Here is a 16,573-nt window from a genome sequence, read left to right on the forward strand (position 1 = left end):
GCAATAAGACAATTCATCTGGAGATGGAAAAGCAAATGTTTAGTTAATAAATGTTCGCTGAGCCATGTGTATCAGTGGGACACAAGAGAGGACTTTGATTAAAGGGGCCTTGCTAGGTCCTTCCCGATCACACCTAGTTCCTAGTAAATGATAGTTGCCAATGATGGTCTCTCTCTTCCTGGAGCAGACCCTCTGTCTAAATTTCTTAAAGAAATTAAGAGCAAGATCAAAGTTTTTCCTGAGTCTTTCTTTTCTTAAAAATAACCAGCTTAAAACCGTTAATATCCCAAAAAGCCTACTTTGGAGTACTAAATTCTGCTTCCCTTCAGACCAAATACCAGATAAGATTTCTCATCCCATCTTCTCTCAGAAAGTACCCAATCTCAGTTAAAGGTGCAGAACCTGAATCTCCCAAATACTTCTCGGCTGAAACTTCGAGTCAAATATATTGCCTTTATAGTAAATCATAAAAATCATACTTTTTTTTTTTAATTTGTTTTACTTAATTTTGGCTCAGTGGTTATCATTTTCCTTCCGGTGTCACAGCACATTCATGCATTTGCTAACTGGCTATGCCTCAATGATATAATTTTTCTACACAACTTAAATAGAAGTAATAGTAAGACTAAAATAATTTATCTCATTATTCTAATTTTAGGAGCTATCATTCTTTTTGAACAATGACTCACTTTATACTGTCCTGCCAAAATATCAAGTAGAAAAATGCAGACCTTCTTTTAACTTTTAAGAGTGCTTTTCCTTAAGAAAATCAAATATAATTTACCTTTGAACTATTAAATTGTGCTTCTCTTGGAAGTAATTGTCTCTCAGAAACACTTAGGATTCAGGTCTACCTGATTCTATTAAGCTCTGAAACTGTTAACTATGTCCATATTATTTTGTCCAAACTGTTTTGCTCCTGCGTGCACCTGTTGCCACACTTTGTGGAAGTTGGAGTCAGGAGCTATGTGCAATGCGAATTTAGCAACCGGCCTGAAATAGCATCTCAGCTTCAGATGTGTAAGGTTTTTTAAGAATAGAGGGGAAAGTTGTAATTAGAATCAATTTGTTTGTTGAAACAGCATCCCCAACCTGATGAATTTTTGTATTTCCATTGGAAAACAAAACTGTAGACACCTCAAGGCAAAATCACAGGACGACTGTTTCATGCTGTAGGCCCAGTTGTGTAGCTACTGTCAAAAACAAAAGAATTCAAGAATTTATAAAAAGGCATAACTGTTATGCTGGAAACAAGGTATCTTTTTACTTCCTTTGCTATCAGTAAGAGAGACTGTTTCAAAGTTTTACTTCCCTGTTATGGAGATTTTACCCCATCACTCAGACTAAAAAATATCTTTGTTGAATGATTATTGTGGGCCAAGAGCTTCCGTTATCACTATTCCTTCTTATCTTTACAACAACTCAATGAGATAATATTACCTCCAGTTCACAGATAAGGAAACTGAGGCTAGCAGAACAACAAATAACATTTACTAAATACTACTGTGAATTTCTGTCTAATATATTCTCATAACAACTTTATGAAGTAGTTAATATTGTCTTTATCTTATGAATGAGGATACAGGGGAACAGAAAGATTAAGGGACAAGTCTAGCTGGTAAATAATCAGGCACTCTGACTCCAGACTGTACCTTTACCATTAAGCCTCCTATAGAAAAGCAAAGTGACTTCCTCCAGGTAGCATGGGTAATAGGTGGCAGCACAGAGATCTGAACCTCAGTATGCTAAATCCAGTCCAGGGTTTTGCCCACTTGACCAGCAATACCATCCAGCACTGATGTCTCTACTTCCTGCTCAGTTCTGTGAATTTGGGTACCCATTTATACTCATTTCAGAACTCTATTGCATTCGATTTTAGCTAATTTCCTAATTTTACATGTAATGTATTTTTTTCTGTAAGTTTATAAGTTCCCAGATAAAATATGTATTCTTTTACCTATCAGAGTTCCGAGCTGACTGCAGGTGCTTGCAAAGTACTGTAGTACTGTGCAGTTTATAAAAGGCAAAAACTATGCCTCTTCTCTGTATTTCCGTCAGGGATCACATGCATGTAGCCCAAGTGCCATCATCTTGGGCCATCAAATCCAGATGTAACCTAGGAAATGTCTCAACATAGTGCCCACAGTGACTACCCTGCTGACTCTGCTGTTCACCAGGAAGAACCTGCCTACCATCTGTGCCCAATGCAGTGCTGACACACAGTACATGTTGAATTGTTAAATGAACAAATAAGTGAAGAAGTGTTGTTGAGCTGAACTAAGGAGCATCTTAATTCAGCAATACTTATTGAGAAGCACAGTGCTGGATGCTTCAGGATAAAAAAAAAAAATCTAAGATGTTATTCATGTCCGTAGATTTTACCAACTCATCAGAAAGATAAGAATCTAAATAAGTACAAGACAATTATTTAACAAATTTTGAATGTCTACTGGGGTTCACGCAGGATGCTAAACTCTGGGTCCCCTAGTGAACAAGAGACACCCAAGCAATGCAGATGCTTATTAGCAATCGATGGAGAAAAACAGAGATCAAGATGCCTACTTTGGAAGAGGTCGGCAGATATACGTAATACTACGGTAGTGCTCATGGGGTAGCTCAGCCACATTTGAAGGATTCTGGAAGATAGTGTGGCTCAGCTGAGTCAAGAGTCACAAAAGTAGAACTGAGAAGCATTTTTCTCAGTCTGTTGAAATCTTGCTTCCAGGTGCATACTCTTTTTGGCTCCAATAAATTTTTATAAAAATTCCAAAATAAAGAGAAAAGATATAATTAAGTTTTACAGAGAGCATTCTAAGTAGAGAAATTATCTTGTATACACCTTTGGAGAAGAGAGAATGGCACTTTCAGGGAATGCAAATATTTTTGTATGTTGAGAGCACAGAAGGGGGAAGGAAAATGACAAAAGAATCTGAAGATGGAAGCAAGAACAATATCATGAACCTTTTTATGCTAAGTACCATGAGAGGAGGAATTCTTAGAAAGAGACCATATCAGTTTAAGAGAAATAAAGAAAGTTTCTGAAAATAATGGTAGTGGTGACAGAATCAAGGAGTCTTGGAAAACCTCACTTGCATGTCTCCAAAGCCTCTAGCTTTATGGGGTCCTCATTCTCTTGTTATTTAAATAAAAATAACTTCGGCTCCCATAAGATTAAATCTGCATGCCTCCTTGCTCCTCAGTCCTGCTCCTATCCTTATGATTCTGATTGCTTCTTGCACCAACTTCCTGTTTCCACTGGATTCTTGCCCCTCACTTCTTGCAGCTGGTCTTTTCTCTAATTCCTGCTCCAATCCATACAGGGATTACGGCCCCTTTTCCTTCATGTACTCAAATCCCATTCACACAGCTTTTGTAGATTTTGCTGATGATTTGAAAAGGGATGGGCTCTTTCTTAAAATCTTGTCAAATCCACCATACGGAATTTCTTGTAAACCAAAAATTTCTAAAACCCACAGACCTTTTGCCCTATTGGTCCCTTATGTTCTCTCCTCGTCCCCATCCTCTGCAGCTTGACAACCTGTCCTGACATTTTCTTCCATTTCTCCTATTTCTGGGCTCTTTTAGGTATCTCTCTCTCTCTCTCTCTCTCTCTCTCTCTCTCTCTCTCTTTCTCCCTTTTTCTCTCTCTCCTTCTCTCTCATCTTTGTCTCTCTCTCTCTCTCTCTCTCTCTCTCACACACACACACACACACACACACACACACACACACACACACACGTCAAAATTCTCCCTTTATATTATATAAAACATCTCACCCTTTTCTCCTCTTCTCTTTCTCTTTCTCATATATTGTCAACATGCCCTATGGGCTTCTCCCCTAATACTTGGGTGGCCATCCAGGTATTTATTTTTAGTAAATAAAGTGCTCTTTCTAAGAGCTTTACAGCCACAGGCTTTATAATATTATTTCTTTTCTTCCTATTTTATATCCCTAAATAAAGAAATTAAAAAGCACTAAGGATGATTCATAACCATTTCTGAGTACACGAACTCCTTTTAAAATAGAAAAGCTCTTAGAATTTAAAAAACATTTATCACATCTACATATGTTTAAAATCTTGCCATACAGATATGTATGTTACTACTTTTCCCAGCAGTCAATGATCATTGATGGGATGAGGATCCTTTATAAAGACCTTGTCAATTTTTAAATGTCCATAGTTCACCACATCTCTCACACACTGAGAACCTCCATCGTAGAGACATCCCAGTCTCTAGGTAAGAGAGTTGCCGGTTTGCTCATCAGATTCACTCCTATTATCTATTGAAAATCTCCACAAAAACACTGAAAGAGATATACAACTACAGAAGCATTAAAGCCAGATATATTCATCAATGAGTTGAGACTTAACCTTAAATAAAATGTAAACATGGGCCTAATGTATAAAATTGGTCAGTAAAATGTTAGATTTCCACAGACTTTAACTGTACATCCCTCAAGGAGAGAATTGTCACTTTCCAGAGACAGAGAAGACTTCTCCACAGCCTTTGGAGCTGCTTTTTCAGAGGGCCAGTTTTTGCTTCACAATGCAATTCTTCCCATCCCTTCCTGCCATTATTATTTCTCTTCCTATATTTTTTCAGGGGCTACGGTTTCTAAGATTTCGACAACTTCGAGCTAGATAGGAAAGACAGTGCTCATTGCATTTTGGGGCATGAAATCAGTGTAAGAAGGGACAAAGCCTAGAGGAGCCACTGGAATGGTGCAATCTAGAAGTTGTAGTTTTGCACGTACTGTTTTTGACAAGCAAAGCCCTACAGACTGCTTTCAATAATACAGGAATGATTTCCCTTATTCATAGTCAGGGAACCAAAAAAATTCCTTTCTCAGTTCAATGGAGCCACACCAGAAAAATAACTTCTTGGCGTCAGAAATCTGGCTAGCAGCTCTGCACATCAGTTGCTCCTCCAGGTCTGAGAGGTTGCAACCAGGTGGCTAGAATGAGATCAGACACTGCCAACCTAACAGCAATTCCAGCTCCCTCTTAATACTCTGCCTTTCCTATCTGGGGAACTAAAAGATTCAGATCCTCACTTCTCTTGCAGCCAAGTTTGACCACAGATCCCACTGATTCTGGTCAATGAAACATTAGGGTAACTTTGTAAGGGACGAAAAAAGTTTTCCTCAATCCTCTTGGGATCTCAGGCTGGGTCTGAAAATTAAACTGACAAAGACAGATTACAGGAGAAAAGCATACAAATTTATTTAATGCAAGTTTCACGAGACATGGGAGCCTTCATAAGGAAATGAAGATGCAAAGAAACAGTTAAACCTCAGTATTTTTATGCCAGGTTTGATGTAGAAATATGATAGAGAAGGAGTATGAGGTAAGTGTGGAAAACTGGGGGAAACTTAGCAAGGCCTGTTTGTTCACATTCTTCTTGGCCTCTCTTTGGAGATAAGCGCGCTCCTTTCCTCCTGGTATAGGGAAGGCACTTCTCACAAGTTTTTATGACCTGCTTCAGGGGGAAGAGTGAGGGGAAGGTCAGAGGGACCCTCTTGCTTCTGCCATTTTCTCAGACTCCTTCAGCTTAAAATATGCAATATGCCAAGGTGCCATATTTTGGAACAGCGTGTCCTGAACCTCATCATCTTCCAAGGTGCTGTGTAAAGTTCCCTCCTCAATGAAAGAAAAGGGGTTGCCCTGAGCCTGCTTCCGTTGTCTCTTGCCTTCAAATCTGGCTATGAGAGAATCTTATGCCTGGAGCTGTGGCAGCCACCTCGCACAAGTCTGGACAAAAGCCAACCCTCGAGGTGGCAGGAACAGAAGGATAGATGTGAATTCTTGGAGACACCAAACTCGGTGTGGTCTCCTTGCTAATTAAACATTCAATGCTATGATGTTTTAAGCCCTTGTTTGTCGGGTTTTCGGTTCCTTGCGATCAAAACTATCACTGACTTGTGGGGCTGGATAAAGAGCGCAGCGAATCTGGTCATTGCCAAGTACATTTTAAATACAAAGGCAATGCATGCCTTAGACAAGTTCTTATTACAGGACCTACATTTTGTAAAGCCTCCGATTTCCGTTCTGTATAATCTTTTAAAAATGGACTCTGAACAAAGAGGACTAGGACAACATCTAACGACAACAGTAGAGTGAGGTAAAGCTGGAGCTGGCTGGGAACGAAGATACTACTAGACCTATGTAAGACATGCAAAGAGTGTGAGGAGATAACACTGAAAAAGCAGAGTTATTATCTGAAATCTGTGATGTGGGGGATAAATATGAGAAGTTATTCTCAATATACATAGAAAGGGCGAGGAGATAGACGTGAGAGAGAAAATAAATATACATAAGTAGTACATAACAAATTATTCCTAAAATGATGGCGGCTGGCGGGGAGGACCGAAATGCTAGAAGAAATCTTTTCACAGTAGAAGAACTCAACTAGTTGCAGAAAAACTTAGAAGAAACAAGCACCAAGACTTGTTCCCCAAGAAAGTTTTACATTGAAGGAGGAAAAGAAGAAAGAGCAGAAAGAAAGAAAGAAAAGAATGAAAGTCATACATGTAATCACGCAGAAAAACAAAACAAGATGCAGGGAACTGCTAATATGCCAATTTTAAAACTGTCCTCTCTTTATGCCTCCTTAGCCAATAGAATTTGGAGAAGATCAAACCTAAGATTGGAAAAATAAAAAAGAAAGAAAATAAAAAAGAAAGAAAACAAAAATTCCTTTTTTTTTTTTTTTGTCTGAGAAAGATCAAAGAATAGTAGAGATAGAGAGAGGCCAGATTTTTCTCTTGGTCTGTTTCATCATATGCTAAAGAGAGGATTCATGTACAGGGGAGCGGGGGCGGGTAGTGGTCAGACAAATATTGGGCTCGAATCCAATATTTACCACCACAGGGGGAACCACACGTGGTTCAGGGCCAAGAGGCAGCATCTGGGACCTTTGACAGCTGTTGGAAACACCACACTTCAACTCTCCATGGGACATGCCCTCTGGGAGACCGTGTGAGGAAGCTTTCTGGCTAAGCCAGCTCCCCTCCTTCCTAGGGTCCACAATAGCATCTGCTGAGCTCTTGTGTCTGGCACCGTGTAGGCCCCCCGATACAGACACTCCTGTTCTCAAGGCACTCCCAATCTACGGCAGAAGCAGGTGCGATTAACACAGTCCGGGGCGCTATAAAGCCCTGGCTGCAAAGGCAAGAGAGGGAAGAAAGATTAATGCCAACCAAAGAGAGGAGTCTGGAAAGGTTTTGTAAAGAAGGGGTTATTTGAGCTGGATCTTCAAAGATAAGTCAGGTTTCCCTAGACTCTGAAGTAAGAGCGAGGACATGCTGTGAGGGGGAACAGCATGATGAGAAGCACAAGTCTGGGAAGGCGCACAGCATTTTCCAGAAACAGCAGGTAGTCTGAATGAGCTGAAGAACTGGTCCCTGGAGACTACAGTGGGATCTGAAACCCTGGTCCACTGAAAGGAGACCACTAAACACTGAGTGTAATTGACCAAAGAATGAGTCCATGCACTGGGCTGATATTTAATAAAATATAAATATATGAGGAACAACAAAACACTTTATGGTGTATGTAATGGTTTTCATGTTGACAGGCTAATAATTGTGCCGAAAGCTTTACAGAAATGTTGACAGTATGCTGTTCAAATGTGAAGTGTTTATGTAAAAATATAAATATAAATATAAATAATATAAAGTTCTAGCTACTAACCATGAAGTTATACTGGGTATTAACCTTAGCCTGCTGACAAAACTGTGGGGAGGAAAGGACCAAGGGTAGCTATTCTGGAATGCTACTATCATTCATTCATTTCTTCATTCACTCGACAAACATTTCTTGAGTGTTTACCTTGTGCCAAAGACTACATGTGAGAATATGGATATAAGTAAAACAAAGTTCTTGGCTTCAAAGAACTTTCAGTCTAACAGGGGAAGACAAAACAGGTAAGTAAATAAATTCCTTAAAATGTGACCAGTGTCCTGAAAACACACATTCTGTGCATGGGGAAGCACAAAGGGGCCAGGGGTGAAACGGCAGAATAAGGCAGGGCAGGGTGGTCATCGTCGGGGAGGAGGCACTTTGGATAGGGCTTGAAATGTGGGTTGGTATTTAGGAGAAAGGAGCAGAGAAAGGGGAGACCACAACTGCAAGGCCATTTGGGGAACACTGCAAGTTTTTCTTGGCAAAAGGAGAAATAGGAGATCTTTTAAATTTGTGAAGCATTCAGTTTGTCAAGCTGTATAATTACCTGGCCACCTGCCAAGAAAAACCTGTGTATGCATGCTTTTCATTCTGTTGCAGGGTTTAGTCAGCCGACAAGTGTTTATTGTGTGTTCATTATGTACATACGCTATAATAGGCAAGTGGGAAGAAAGGAAAAAAGAAAGCAGGCAGAAACTCAAATATTGTGGAAAAATGGAGTGTTTCATTTTGCGCCAGTCAGTTGTGGTTTCATCCGAGTGACCGTGAGCTGGGCAGACAATGCAGCTATTGTAGCAGTGGCTGCAGTCTCATGGCCTATTGGGCTGTCCTTTGCGCCCTCATGAAGGTCTCAGCACTCTGCTTTGCATAAAGCCTCCTGGTTGTGATCACATCTTTGATAAGAATGGTTTCACTTTATTATCTTATTAAAGAATCGTCATTGCATCAAAAAGAACACTGCTGTCCTTCTAGCAAAGCAGCAATAAGGAGGGTAGGTATGACCCAACAGGTCTTGGGGACCAGTTGCCAGTCTCCAGATAGTTGCCACTTCTGTGATGTTTGCAAAAGCCTGGGAAATCCCTGTGGCACTTTTGAGGACCGCAGGGATGTCAAGGAAGAGCCGCTGTGAAGCCAGGCCACGAGCAAAATGGCTGGGGAAGCAAAACTTCATCGGAACGTTAAGTGCAGCCTGACTTCAGGGCTGGGTGTTTCTTTGAAAAGGCACTAATTAGGATTCCTCCCCCTACTCTCTCCTTTAGCACTGACTGCTTCTCCTCCGTCCACTCAGCTAACCCAGATTTCTCCATCCATGTTCAGGCAAACATAAACCCCATTTTCTTGCCATATCCTCTCTCTTTCCTCCTGTTCACTGCCAGACTTCTTGGGAAAGTTCTCTTTACTTTCTGGCATTCACAGGAGAACATCTTGCTTCTGTCACCATCAGCCAAAAAAGTAGACACAGGAAAAGCCCACTCTTTATGCCTCTTTTCACTGTTTTTATGTGGTAAAATAGCACTAGGAAAATTACCTGTGATGGAAGTTGACAGGAGGGAAAAACTCTCAAAGTTCTTTCTGCTTGTCTAATAATGAAATAGTCATGAGACAGATTAGCAAGAGAAAATAACCAAATTGAATTACATACATATGTATGGGAACTCCACATACATGAGCGAATGAGAGGTTCAGAGACAGAAAGGGAAATTAAGGCACAGATGACATTTTGGACTAGGGATGAGGTAAGGAACCTTGGGACTTCAGAAAGCAATTGCAGGGAGAGCACATGTTCAGCCATTATTAGTTTACCCTGACATGCAGGCAGGTAAAACATGATTCCTGGTGATAACTCTTATCATAGGCCAAGCCCCTAATTTAAATTCTAGATAGTTAAGGGCAGGGGGGGGGGGGGGGGGAGGGCAAAGTTTCTCTTTAGCCCACAGCGTCTTGGTTGCCTTTAGTTCAAAATAATCTGCATACCACTGAAGCACAGTCTTGCAGCGGCTCATTCTGAACCGCTACAAAGTCCTAAAGTGTCATAGGCTTGCAATCTTGGGAGCAATAGGGACTATCTTTCCACACTGAATTGGAATTCAAAATCCTGGATGGGCAGCTTGAGGATTGTAGCAGAACTTCAGCAGTGATAAATAATAAGTCATGAGATGAGGTGGGAAGCTAGTTTTGGACAGTACCCCTTAAAGGATATATCAGGGAAGGTATATCCTTCAAATAAAATTCAGACGATGAAGATTTTAGTGTAATTTTGAAGAATATAACTCATATTAGTAGTCCCCCCATCATGTGGGAATAGGGTCATAGAACATGCTAGTACAAGTTTTTAAGCTTTTAAAGGCAAATTCCCTAGACAGATTAAATAGATAGATGATAGATAGATAGATAGATAGATAGATAGATAGATAGATAGATAGATGATAGAAGACAGATAGATGTGATATACAATTTTTAAAATTTTAATTTTATAAAAATTTTAAACCAATCCTTACAGAAATAATTTTTCATATCCTTGAAGAATTACACTCAGAACTAACAGCTGGGTCTCAAGAGGGACATTGACAAACTTGGGATGGTTTCCAGACCCTTTGCATACATCCCAGTTCTTCAATGTCCTATGAGGTCTGGCTAAAAGAATTAGACCTATAAAGTTAAAGCCAAGAAGCATAAGAAAAAACTGGATCCTCCTTCTGTTGGAACTTTTTTCCAGACAATAAGAAGCTGTCTTGCCCCACTCCTTAACCCCACTCCTTCTTAACTCGCCACCTTGAATTATCTCTAAAGTAGGTTAATAATCATCAAAGGAAAAGACTTTGGTATCTCAAGGGGTCTTTCCTTTTGTAAGGAAGCACTGTTTTTCATCTAACAAAACGGGGAAGCTAGGAAAGGGAAGGGAAAGAACAAGATGGCAAGGACAATCGACTCAGGTAGTAGTTCTGGCATCTAGTCCCCTACATCTTTGGCTCAGTATCCCCTGCTGTCATCTGTCACTCTAAATCGCCTTCTGCGGTGCCTCACTCAGTCTGCCTCACAAGCGTTCCATTCTCCAAAGTCATTATTTCTCCAATCTGAATATCAGAGATCAATAGCTAAAACAGAGATGCTAACCCACACATCAAACACAGATAAAATGAAGAATGAGAACAGAGAGATGAAGCAATATAGTAGTCTTATTCAAATGTGAGATTTGACCCAGTTCTCCTTGTGGTAGAGGAATTTGTTGAGGATTTTAAGATCACACAGGAAAAAGAATATATGGAAACTGAGGACATGAGTGAATCTATAAGAAAGTACTTTAAAGTCTTTTGGCACGTAAAAATTAAAACAGTACATAATAAACAATAGAAAATAGAGCTATCACTAGAATGTTGTTTTTTGAGGTGCAAGGACCACACGTGTTTTGTTTCATTGCTATAGATGCACCCCTAAAGTACGTAGAAAGATGTCTGTCATGTAATGGTGCAAATGTTTATTTGTTTTTCCGATTAGCTGGATGAACTGCCGATTTAATTCCAATTTAATAGTTTGTGTTTGCAATGCTCATAAAGTACTTTTATTTTATTATGAATTATATTTTTATGTGCTCCTCCATCTAATTATTCAATCCTTTTTAAACTTATTTTTTGGAGTCTCCCACTTCCTACAGGATCCTGGAACTGTAAAGTACCTTGGATATTTGTGGTGAGAAGAGATTTAGATCACCTCTGTTTGACCTGCTCCTTTCACTAGAGCTAACCATTTTTAACCACACCCTGTTACTCCAGGCACTGACAGGGTTAAATAGCCTTAGTTCAGCCTGTGACCATGTGTAACCAAGCACATCATTTTAGTCCTTTTTCCACACACTTCAGTTCTGCCTCTTCTCCATCTCTCTTGCTATTGCCTCCTTTTTTAATATTGGCATTCCCTAGGTCCCAGTCCTGGTCATGCTTCTCCTTTCCCTCTATTCTGTCTCCCTAAGCGATCTCATCCATTTCCTCAGCTTTAAATACCAAATATATGCTCCTGAATCCCAAATATGTATATCCAGCCTTGACCTACCTCTTAAGCTTCAAATCTGTATACTCAACCCTGCTACTTGACATGTTTATCTTAATGTTTTACAGGTAAAAACAAACAAAACATTTTAGTAAGTCTAAAATGCAACTCCTGGTGTCCACTTCTCTTTTCGCCCCCTATTCATAGCCAGTTTTCTTCCCAGTCTTCCCTAGGCCAGTATATCAGCCAACCAACTGCTGAAACCGTGCAGCCGTCTTGGGTTCTGGCCTACTTCCTTAGCCTCCAACTTCAATTCATGAGCAAGTGTAGTTATTTTTTATCTCCAAACTATTGAATTGACTTGTCCTTAGTTCCACTCCTTACCTTCAGTGCTAAGCTAGCAATATCTCTCGTCGAGACTAAGGCAGGCAGCACACTGCTTGCTCCCTGCTACCCATCTGGGTCTTTGAAGAACTCATTCCCACACAGCAGCAAGAAACTCAGAGTGTCAGCAGCCACTTACTGGCCAGTGGCAGTGACCCCATTATACTGGGCATACAATAAAAAGTTGTCACTGAGACCTGCCAGGCCCTGCATGAAGTGTCCCTTCTGTACTTACCCATATTCACTGTTGACCTCTCCTACCTGTCTCCCAGTTCATGCTGTGCTCCACACATGATGTACTGGCTGCCTGACAAGTGCCGAAAAATGATGAGAGCTTTCCGGTTCTCAAGCCTTGGGAACTGCTACTTCCTGTGCCTGCAATGCTTTTCCCTCAGCTACTTTTTGTTTTGGTTTATTTCTGTTTTGACAAGTGACAAACATATAACAAACATCTGTGTAGCTACCACTGAAAATTAATAAATGTTATCATTTTGCCATTTTCCCTCAGATTTTAACATTATAACAAGAGAACAACATAAAGTCCCTTTCGCTCTTCTTTCCCCACCTTCCATTCCTTCCTTCTTATTCAGAACCACTAACGGCTGCTATTGGTTCCCTTCTCCGTATCCATTTCTCCCTTTCTCTGACAGTTCTGACTTAGTTAAGACAGTCACACCTCCTCCACTCCTCACCACGCCCTCCTGCGCTTCAGCAAAAGCCATGGCCCAGTGGTGGCCAGGAGACCTGAAGGAACGTTTCCTGGGGGCGGGGCTTCATTTTCCCTCAGGGTACACAGTGGGAAACGGAGCATTTCTTGTGCCTCCAACCTGCTCTAACCTCCACTCCAGGGTTTGCCTTTAGAGAACCAGAGCGCGAGCAGAGGACTGGGCTATCTGAACTTCTGATCCAGTGCCAAGAATTAACGGTCTCGGTCTCGTTTGTTCCTCTTGGTTATCTGTCATCTTATCTTGCATTGCTGTCTGCTGGACTCAAAACAACAACCACCTCACAAATTGAAGGAAACAACTTCCTAATGTCTCCACCCCTCTCCTCCCAAAAACAAAAGAAAAAGGATTTTTCCTCTTATATCTAACCATTTTGGGGGTTAGCATATGACTTTACTGTACTTATGTATGTGTTTATTATACTCAGGGCTATGAAAAACCTACTTATACAAGGTTAAGTCTCCATTCAGATGCAAAGTGTTTAAAATAACAATTCAGAACTGACCCCTCTGTTTCTCCTCTCTGCTCGTAGGTTGCGGCATGTTTACTCTCCTGTCATCTGTCACGGCTGCTGTCAGTGGCCTTCTGGTGGGTTATGAACTTGGGATCATCTCCGGGGCTCTTCTTCAGATAAGAACCTTATTAGCCCTGACCTGCCATGAGCAGGAAATGGTTGTGAGCTCTCTGCTCATTGGAGCCTTACTTGCCTCTCTCACTGGAGGGATCCTAATTGACAGGTATGGAAGAAGGGCTGCAATCATCTTGTCGTCCTGCCTCCTTGGACTCGGAAGCCTGGTCTTGATACTCGGCTTATCCTACACAGTTTTCATAGTGGGACGCATTGCTATAGGGGTTTCCATTTCGCTCTCTTCAATCGCCACTTGTGTTTATATCGCAGAGATCGCCCCACAACACAGAAGAGGTCTTCTCGTGTCACTGAATGAGCTGATGATTGTCACTGGCATTCTTTTTGCCTACATTTCAAATTACGCATTTGCTACTGTTTCCCATGGCTGGAAGTACATGTTTGGCCTTGTTATTCCCTTGGGAGTTTTGCAAGCAATTGCAATGTACTTTCTTCCTCCAAGTCCCCGGTTTTTGGTGATGAAAGGACAGGAAGAAACTGCTAGCAAGGTTCTCGGAAGGTTGAGAGCCGTCTCAGATACAACAGATGAACTCACTGTGATAAAATCTTCCTTGAAAGATGAATATCAGTATAGTTTCTGGGATTTGTTTCGTTCGAAGGACAACATGAGGACCAGAATAATGATAGGCCTAACATTGGTATTTTTTGTACAAATCACTGGCCAGCCAAATATATTATTCTATGCATCAACTGTTTTGAAATCTGTTGGCTTCCAAAGCAACGAGGCAGCTAGCCTCGCCTCCACGGGGGTTGGTGTCGTCAAAGTCATCAGCACGATTCCAGCCACTCTTCTCGTGGACCATGTCGGGAGCAAAACCTTCCTCTGTGTCGGCTCCTCTGTGATGGCAGCCTCGTTATTGACCATGGGCATTGTGAATCTCAACATCCGTGTGAATGTCACGAATATCTGCAGAAGCCATAGTCCTATTAACCAGTCCTTGGATGAGTCTGTGTTTTATGGGCCAAGAAACCTGTCAGCCAGCAATGACACTCTCATAAAGCCCTTTAAAGGGATCACTTCCCACAGCAGAAGCCCACTAATGCCCACAAGAAATGACATAGATAAGAGAGGGGAGATAACGTCGGCATCCTCACCAAATGCTGGACTAACCCAAACTGAATACCAGATAGTCACGGACCCTGCAGAAGTCCCACCTTTTTTGAAGTGGCTATCTTTAACCAGCTTGCTTGTTTATGTTGCTGCTTTTTCAGTTGGTCTAGGACCGAGTAAGTATTTTACTTTTTATTCTTTCCCTCTCACCCCTGATGAATGTTAAGTGGATTGCCTTTGACCAGTGAGATCATACCACTGCTACAGTATCTCTCGTATATAGAACAACTAGAAGCAAGACAGGGATGACATTGCCCCCATGATGTCTCTACTAATGCAGAAAGTGTGCTTGCTTGGCTTATATCTGCTGTGTGAAACGTACGAGGCTAGTATTCACCAGAAGGGTAAGCTCACCATTATCTGTTGCATGAGGATACTTGATTTATTGATTGGGGATAAACCAGATCTTGAAAGACATTTATTGCCCAATAAAATATATTGTTTTATGAAAGCAAAGTATACCGGGATAACATTTTTTTAAAACATATTATTCCTGAGTTTCTTCATAGGTGAAAGAAAGCAATCAAGATTTTCTTAAAGACACAATAGTGGATGCATTTGAGTAATAATGAAGAAGAAGGGAATTTTGAGTTGGGAAAGAAGGTTCATTATTTCTTTAAGTATATTTTAGCACTAAATAATGTCCCAGGGCTCTTTACTCTGGTCTATTAAACAGGAGAATGGGCATCAAGTTACTCTTATTGAACATAGTACAAACAATTTACAGAGAGATAGATACAAGGCTATTTTACTTTATCTAGCCAGTCTACTCCAATGACAAAGTTTAAACACTTCTCTGGAGCAAACTCTCCAGTCTCCTAGAATAGGTTATTTCCTGTAGTTCTTTAGTTTTTTCAGCCCCACAACAAAAGTTTAAACCTCTCTGTAGGGAAGTTATAAAGGGTCTTTTGTGTGTCTCACTAGAAAATAAACTCCTTAAATCCTGGGTGGTCTCCCTGTACCACCCTCAACTCCCACTTCTCACCTCTCTATCTGTCTCTCTATCCCTCTCCTCTCTTTCTCTCTCTCTTTGTTTCTCCCTCTCTGTTTCTCTCTTACAGAGTTGGTATTAAAACTTTTGTTAACAAGGATCGATGACAAAACAAACTTGCTCAAATACAGGGACACGTTGGAGGTTAGGAATAGTAAGAAGACGTGGGCTGTGTTGAAGGAGAAGGAATCTCATGGACTAATGTAGGTTTCTGGTGCCAGGACCTGGACAATGTTTCTGGAAAGAAAGTTAACTTAGGGCTGTGTTAGTGACCCACTGTTAACTCCTTAACTATTCTTTCAAGTGATACATATGGAGTGATTAATTTTTTAATAACCAAGAACTAGGTTAAACACTGGAGAAACTGTAATGAACAAGACAGATAAGTCCCTGTCTTCAAGGAGATCACAGTTGAATGTACTGAGCTATATTCCCTGTGTCTGCTTCTTTCTGATCAGCAACCAGGAGATTTGGTTGCTCAGTCTTAGTTAATTAATAACGTGCACGTGGTTGATATGGTCTCTCCTTAAACTCTACTTTCTCATCTTTCAGTCTTCTCCCACTTCTAAGTGAGATCAGTCTGAAGATATTGATTTATTCAAATTCCAGAGCAAGAAGTGGGGTCTGGTTGACTCTACTCTTTGCTGTGCCAAGTCCTAGGTGGTTGTTGTAATCTAATCAGCAGTGACAAGATTGGGTCACATAGTCTATAACATGGATGACCAGAAGCTGGCCCTACCTCTGGCACTGAGTTGACAGATTTCCCCATAAGGGACTGTGCATGGGCAGTTAGAGTAAATATTACACTACCATCAGCCTCAGATCTCTATGACTTTTTCCTGACCCCTGGCCCTGCTTTTTAAGATTTAACGATGATAAATGCCATTAATGAACAGTTTCCTGGAAACAAATTTCTACCATTATTTCAGGATTCAATTTCAAATGTGAGATACTTGTCTTAGTTGTTTCTGGCTGCTATACCAAATTACAAAAGGCTGGGTGGTTTAGACAACAAACATTTCTCACAGTCCGGAGGCTAGGAAGTC

The 16,573-nt window shown here is 40.8% G+C and overlaps 1 protein-coding gene across 2 annotated transcripts in view; it reads left to right on the top strand.

Moving 5' to 3' along the window:
- SLC2A12 (solute carrier family 2 member 12) overlaps positions 1 to 16,573 on the top strand; it is a 46,490-nt gene that overhangs the window by 5,903 nt on the left and 24,014 nt on the right. For both annotated transcript variants that reach the window (XM_011356194.2, XM_023528397.1), the window contains exon 2: positions 13,312 to 14,652. In XM_011356194.2, coding sequence (XP_011354496.1) covers positions 13,312 to 14,652 — 1,341 coding nt within the window. The remainder of the gene's footprint in view (positions 1 to 13,311; positions 14,653 to 16,573) is intronic.

Source organism: Pteropus vampyrus, unplaced genomic scaffold (genome assembly GCF_000151845.1).
Source record: "Pteropus vampyrus isolate Shadow unplaced genomic scaffold, Pvam_2.0 Scaffold24, whole genome shotgun sequence".
Classification (NCBI taxonomy): domain Eukaryota; kingdom Metazoa; phylum Chordata; class Mammalia; order Chiroptera; family Pteropodidae; genus Pteropus; species Pteropus vampyrus.